General features: G+C 50.8%; 1 protein-coding gene across 1 annotated transcript; it reads left to right on the top strand.

Annotated features, from left to right (window-relative positions):
• Positions 1 to 660: 660 nt before the first annotated feature.
• On the top strand, positions 661 to 5299 carry LOC309679068 (melanin-concentrating hormone receptor 1-like; the record flags this gene model as incomplete). The annotated part of the gene is made up of 2 exons (XM_082492299.1): positions 661 to 718; positions 4257 to 5299. The coding sequence occupies 2 exons, from the start codon at positions 661 to 663 to the stop codon at positions 5297 to 5299; spliced, it is 1101 nt and encodes a 366-aa protein (XP_082348425.1).
• Positions 5300 to 7318: the final 2019 nt, after the last annotated feature.

Here is a 7318-nt window from a genome sequence, read left to right as displayed (position 1 = left end):
AACAGAGTTTTCAGAGGGTAATTTGGTGCCTTGACATTCCGCAGCCCCACTAGTGGGGATGTGCCTGTGACTCAGGGATGAAAACTGCAGCAAGAGAGAAAGATACATACTGAAGGCAGGAGATCAGACCTACTTAAAAGGCAAAATGTGCTATTCCTCTCCTACTGACGATATCGAGAGCAGGCTGGCTGTAATTGGGAAGGCGCAGATCACAGCCATCCCTTCGGGGGCGGCATGGGGAAGCGATGTAAAGGGGCGCTCGCCACAACCTTGCCGAGGCACTGCTCAGCCCCCAGCCGGGAGTCGGCCCCCTCCCACTCGAGGAGGGCAGCTCCCTCCGGCCCCGCTCAGCACAGGCATTCCCTCCCACTCGACGGTGGTGGAGGGATGCTCTCAGACGACGTGGCTGGCGGAGTCAGATGCTCTTTGATGTCAGTACCTGCTCCGGGCTCAGCGGGGCGGGAGTGGGCGAGCGGAGCGCAGCGCAGCCGAGCCGCAGCCTCTGCTCGCCGGCTGCAGGAGGGTTCCTGCCTCCCACACTCTGCCCGGACCCGGTCCTCCCCGGCGGGGAAAGTGGGGGCGGCCCAACCCATCGCTGCCGCGGATCCACCGAGGGAACTTGCCCAACTTTCTCCGTCCCTGGCACCGGGACTCACTGCCATGGCCCCCACCAACTCTTCCCGCAACTTCTCCGCGCCGGAGGGTCGGAACGGCTCAGGTGAGCAGGGGCTCCGCGGGGCGGAGGCGCACCTCCCCGGCGGGGCGCCCCCGCTGGGGCCGGGGCGTGGGCGCGGGAGTTTTGCGGGGGAAGGTCCGCCGGCACAGGCCTCTTGAGCTGCTCTGCAGCCCTAAACCCGGCGCTGCTGGTGCTCAGCGGGGCTGCGGGGCCGGTCGGTACCCTATGAAGTGGGAGAGGCTGAGCGCGGGGGCACAGCCCCCGCCCCCCAGCACTCCACTCCCGGGGCTGCCGGCCGGGGCGAGCCGCCTTCAGCACCCCGGGGCGGACAGCTCCGGGCCCCGAGCGGGGCAGCACAGGGCGGGCGGGACGGGGCTACCCTCTCCCGGGGGGGCGGGGAGGGCTCCCGAGCCCCAGACCTCCCTCCCGGGACACCGCACAGCACCAAAATCAAGCCCGAGCATCGCAGCTGGGCACTTTGGCTCGAAGCGATTCGCTACCTTTTGGGCTGTGAGAAACTCCAGCAGCCTGTTGGTCTTAGCTGCAGAGAAGAGACAAACCAGCCCAGCTAGACAGGGAGGGGAACAAGGCACAGAACATGAGACACCGCTGGAAAGGGAAGCAGAGATCCCCACCAGTCTCCTGTTCTCTCCGTGCTACCACTGTTCCCAAATCAATGATTTAAGGTCAGGCAGACCAGTTCTCAGTGGTGCAAGTTGGTGAAACTCTTCAACAGGTGTTTTATATGTGTTCTTTGACTCCCTCTCCATCAGCATGTCCTTGATAAACTGAAAGTGTGCCTTAGGTGCCTCCTTTTGAAATGCCGTATGCTTATGTATCTTGGCATGGCTGAGGACAATCACCTTAGAGAAAAAAAATTTAGGCCAGTCCTCATTCGGTTCAAATAGCGCAGTCCCCTTCTGTTACTCTTTTTAAAGTGTCCTGGGCAGCCACAGATCTACAAGCAAGGACAAATCAATGCCTGAAGTAGCCGTTTCAGTAAACAAAGCACAGCCACTTGGATGTGCACAGAAGCAGCATTGAAAATTCAGATTCAAGCATATCTCAAGATGAAAGAAGCTTTAGAAAAGAGATAACTTCTGAGTATTTGAGTCACTCACTTCTGACTCCAGCCCATAACACACACATGGACTACAGCTTCACACTGGCTTCCAGCTAATAACACTTGAGTCCTGCTTGTACAAATACCAACAGCAGGAATGATGCTACAGCACTATATAGACTACCTTTCATACAAAGCCTTTTGGTTTGCACACATTCTGCTCTAAGGCTAGTTGAGCTAATTCCAAATGTTACAGGGTCACCATGAGCACTCTATCCGTTACACTGCAGGAACAAGACATTTTGTCCCAATTTCCAGCTAACCAAGTGCCCTTTATGGTTCACTCATACAATCCATTCCCACCACAATCATAAAGTTTGGGGCTAAAAAGAGAGGAGAACAGAACTCATAATGGCTATGGGCAGAATAGCAGGACCACAGTTGTCGTCTTCCAATTTCTAGTCTGCCATCTTCAGTCATTAAAGAGGTGTGAGATCTGTTTGGATGTTCAGGGGATGAACAGGCTGGATGCTGAAGAGTATCAAGTCTCAATAGGGTGCTGATGACAGTATGTTATCTACCAAAAGCCATGTAACACGGGGCATTTCCTTGCATTAATGAGCAGCCAGGAGGAACAGTGACCATTTAAAAGCCCATGAATGGCCTGGACCAGTTTTTTTGTCTTATCAACCAAGCCTGGCTTTCCCTTTCAGGCCCCTGCTGCAGTGGCTGCTTTCTGTCATCTGCATAGAGGCTTTTCCAATGAAATGGTGCTGCAACAGCTCTACTGGATTCTGATCTTGGCCTTGCTTATGCCTAAGCTGGCTGCTTCCTAGTGCCAGAAGGACTGAGGCAGTGGCAGCTCATCATGTCCCACTTCTAAGAGCACTGAAATATTACATACAGTTGATATGGCACACATTTTTCCAGCCACAGGCCAGGCCAGTGACGTAGCCCCAGTTATCTTGCCAATTCAGTCAAGCTTCTCTGTCACACCAAAGTAAATCTGGAGAAGTTTGTACTCAAGACTTCTAGAGGGCAAAGTCAGCAAATACCACCTCAGCAAATAGATACTGCTTTGCAGAGACAACACCTTATGAGTATCTGTTAATTCATTTAATATAATTTTCAAGATTTCCCTAGATTCTGTTGGAGGAGACATCCCCACTTCTCCTATGGGTATAGGCTGCTAAGGAGATGGAATAGCACAGTGACTGAAAGCATTTCCAATTAACACCACATTGAATCATCTGCAATTCAATGAAAGACACATGCAGTCTAGGCTTAGGGGCTGTCACGCGTGTCTTTGTAACAGCCAAACAAATAACTCACACAAAGCCTTCCCCAGAAAAATTCAGGTCCCATAGGAGAGGAGTAATGAGATGAAACGAGAACTGCCTCAGCTGAGAAGGTGATTTAAGACTCCATCACACACTGCACATGGCAGTCTTGCAAAACAGAGAGCACCACAATCAGCGCCTGAGACACCACCTTCTGTACCCAAGAGCAGAAATCCCTTTGTTGGTTGGCACTGAGGACTTGTAGCTTCAAAATGTGATTTTAAATCTGGACTGGGGACAAGGCAAATGTGAATTTGATTCTGTTTGGGCCTCCCACCCCAAACAGCAACTATCAAGCATCAATGCTGATAAGCTAAATGTTGTCAGGCAAGAATTTTGCCTTTGAAATCCACTGACATCCAGAACTGAGACAACAGCTTTAAGTAACTTTTTTTCCCCTGTGTACAACTAGGGCATTCCCTATGGAAGGGCCACTCTGAAACATACTCCCAAATCCCTGTCTGGCCACACACCTGGATTTCTTTTTAGAAAAGAAACTAGAGAAAGGGAGAAGGGTGGGGAAGGAAGATGGAAAGGACTGCGTGCTCTCGCCTAACCCTGGCAAGACGTGGGACACAGCCTGGGTACAGTCCCAGATCTCACAATTTAGATAAGCATTAGTTATCTGCCTGCATGGTCAGTGAACTTTGTGTCTCATACTGTACAATAGATAAACCACCCAACAGATGAGCTGAAGCTCTCTGACACAACAGCTTGAGCACTGACTATAACCAGCTTTTGGCACCCATGTAGAGGCTCACTCCTCCAATGTGGAAAGCACCAGCTGCCTCACCCACTCCCCTCAAAACGGCTGGACGCCCAGTACTCCCTGGAAGAAAAGTTATTGTCAACTCCCTGCCAGACACTGGCAAGTGCAGAGGCACACCAGCTTGACTTTAGCCCCCCAAAAAGACCTGAGGAGGTTCAGGTCAGGACAGAAGTGCATCAGGAAAGCTGGGGAACGATGGCCAGATTTGGGTGGTGTGCTGCATGCATTGGGTGGTGGAGGGGGAAGTGTCAAATGCCCAGCTAAGCCTCTTCAAGTATGGCAGAGGGTCTCGAACATCATTCCAAGCTACACCTTTGAGGGGGATCCAGCTGCAGGATAGGGCAAGCACACAGAGATGTAAAGAAGTTGCCTCTGGGTTGCACTCATGACTTTGGTTTGTTTTGGCAGTAGCAGAGAAGCCAGCACCGTACACCAATGTGATCATGCCCAGTCTCTTCAGCATCATCTGTTTCCTGGGCATTGTGGGGAACCTCATTGTCATCTACACTATCGTCAAGAAGAAGAAGCTGAGATGCAAACACACTGTGCCTGACATTTTCATCTTTAACCTCTCCATTGTGGACCTCCTCTTCCTCTTGGGCATGCCCTTCCTCATCCACCAGCTCCTAGGCAATGGCTCCTGGTACTTTGGAGCTCCCCTATGCACTATCATCACTGCCCTAGACACCAACAGTCAGATCACCAGCACCAACATCCTTACAGTGATGACACTGGACCGTTACCTGGCGACTGTGTACCCTCTAAAATCTACCTACGTCCGGACACCATGTGTTGCAGCTCTAGTTATCTGCTTGGTGTGGCTCCTCTCCTTCCTGACCATCATTCCTGTGTGGATGTATGCAGGTCTTATGCCTCTGGAGGATGGGACTGTCCGCTGTGCTCTCTTGCTTCCCAACCCAGAGACCGATATCTACTGGTTCACCCTCTATCAGTTCATGCTGGCATTCGCTGTGCCATTGATTGTGATCTGTGTGGTCTATTTCAAGATCCTCCAGCACATGGCCACCACTGTGGTCCCATTGCCCCAAAGGAGCCTCCAGGTACGTACCAAGAAAGTCACCCGCATGGCAGTTGCCATCTGCTCCGCTTTTTTTATTTGTTGGGCTCCCTTTTACATCCTCCAGCTGGTTCACCTCGGCATTGATACACCATCCATGGCCTTCTTTTATGCCTACAACTTTGCCATTAGCTTAGGCTATGCCAACAGTTGCCTCAACCCCTTCCTCTACATTGCCCTCAGCGAGACCTTCAAGCGCCAGTTCTTAGTGGCCATCCGCCCCATGAAAGAGCCATGTCACAACAGCAGCTCCATCAACAACAACAGCACAACAGAAGCTAGTGTATGTCTAAAACTGGCACCAGAATCCACCCAGCAGACTCAGTTTCTGGAGGACTTTTCCCCACGTTCACTGCCTGTGACTGTTCACTAGGGCACTCTGAAGCAACCGCAGCAAAAAGCCTTCAGATCTTTAAGTTGATGGAGAAGCAGCAGCTTCAGGCAATTCTTGGTGAAGCATATGAACTGCAAACTTCCACCTCTGAGTCTTCAAGGTGCCTCCCTTTTTCATTGCAGGGCTCTGCTCCTGCACCGCCCTTGGCCTATGAGATGCTGTGTACCGCTGCCTCTTTCCACTCCTGCACGGGAGGAGTCTATCACACAAGACACTGAGCCCCCCGAAAGGATGGATGGAAAAGAGAGAGAGAGGACAGAAAGAGGATTTCGAGGGGGAACGTGCACCCTGGAAGAGCAAAAACCTCCGCCAACAACACTGCCCAGTGATTCCCTGCCTCTTGGCCTGACCAGGGTTCCTAAGCAGCATGCCAATACAGAGCTGCTTCATTCAAAACTTGAACCTTTGAAACACAATGTCATATTTATTTTTGGTAAGATATCTGACCTGCAAACTTTGATGGCTGTGCTCATATCCTAGAAGCAAATAGCAGAGAGAGATCTTGGGGCCCAAAAGTCTCACATAGGTCTGCCACTTGGCCTTTTGGTCCAGCCCCATCTGCCTCCCTGTTTTGCAACCAAGATATTTTCAAGAAGTGGCTAATTTCAACGCTAATCCTAAATATTTCAAGCAAAATCAGGCAGATAACAATTGCACTGCTTCAAGGGACTGCAAACAATTCTCAAAACTGCTGCTGCTAACACCAGCTTTGTGGCTTTTCATGCCAATGAGCCGATTTTCCCGCTGCTCGTTCCTCATGCTGCTCTTGTGCCTCGCAGTCTGCACGGCCATCGGGGAACCCCAGGCAGAAGGCTTTAAACATGACTGAAGAACACAATGTGCAGAGAGCTGCAGAGCGAGGAGATGTGCTTATTATGCAGCTTCCTCAAAATAACAAATGCTTTACAAAGTTAAAAGAGGGAAAATTAAATGTCTGTGTTTTGTATATGCAGCTTTAACAGTTGTGGATTAGAAAATAACTTTGCTCATTACAGAGACTAGAGAACAGACAGCACAGATCAGCTAAACACGGGGGATTACGCTGATAGCCTGCACAGGGCTCCCAGGGGACCGTGCAGGCATTGTTCAACGTTTTGTCAAACACGGAGGAACCAGTTACTGTAGATGAATTTAATATAAAGAAGAATTAAAAACATCAAACAGCACAAAAAGAATCCATTACGGTGCTTATGGTTTCATGCCACCAGCCACCCACCATATATCCAGAATAAAAATTCACTCTTGCACAGCTACACAGCAAAACTGTGCCACCTGCACAAGACTTCCCAAGCCACAGACGCGCTTAAAGGCGCACCTAACGCGCACACACCACACTCGCAGGTGTTTTTAAGTACAGCCAATACTTCAGCCTACACCCTGCAGAGAACACGCAGCCATTCACTCACCTCTGGCGATCAAAGCAGGCTGGTGTGCCACACCGGCACTTTTGACATCATCAGATGTGGTGCGTTGTTTTTTGAGTCATTGAATAAATCTCATAACAGGGTCTCTCTCTGTATTTTCATTCCAGACTCTGTCAACCCGCACCCCCTGCAGCGGCACATCCACACCGCGACTGCATGGTACCTTGTCAATTTTTTTTGCCCCCGTTTCCCTGGGCAGTAAAGCCAGACAGACACACACAGACCTTTCAAGCTTTATGACTTGAAAAATCTTTGCCCCATTTTAACTGCCAGGAATTTTCACCTGTGCTGGTTTTCAAGGAGCTGCTTTGCTCTTTGGCCAGTACTCTCCCCGAAGGGCTCGGGAGCGAAGGTCGAGGAAGATGTGTGCTTTGCCAAGCCAGGCTTGCTCTCAGGACAAGGGAAGCTATTGTGTTACCTTTCTCCCATAAGGAAGTTCGGGGAGGACTGGCACGCTTCTCTGTGAGAGGGGGTGGCAATGGTTGGGTGGGTTTTTTTTCCTCCTTTAATAGCAGCAATGAGGAAAGTATGAGAGAAGTGAAAACAGACTGAACCATCAGGGCCCTCGGAGCAC

Source organism: Vanellus vanellus (genome assembly GCF_965231255.1).
Source record: "Vanellus vanellus genome assembly, chromosome: 17".
NCBI classification, from domain to species: domain Eukaryota; kingdom Metazoa; phylum Chordata; class Aves; order Charadriiformes; family Charadriidae; genus Vanellus; species Vanellus vanellus.
The sequence above is the reverse complement of the archived record's forward strand: the minus strand, read 5'-3'. Positions and strand labels throughout refer to the sequence as shown.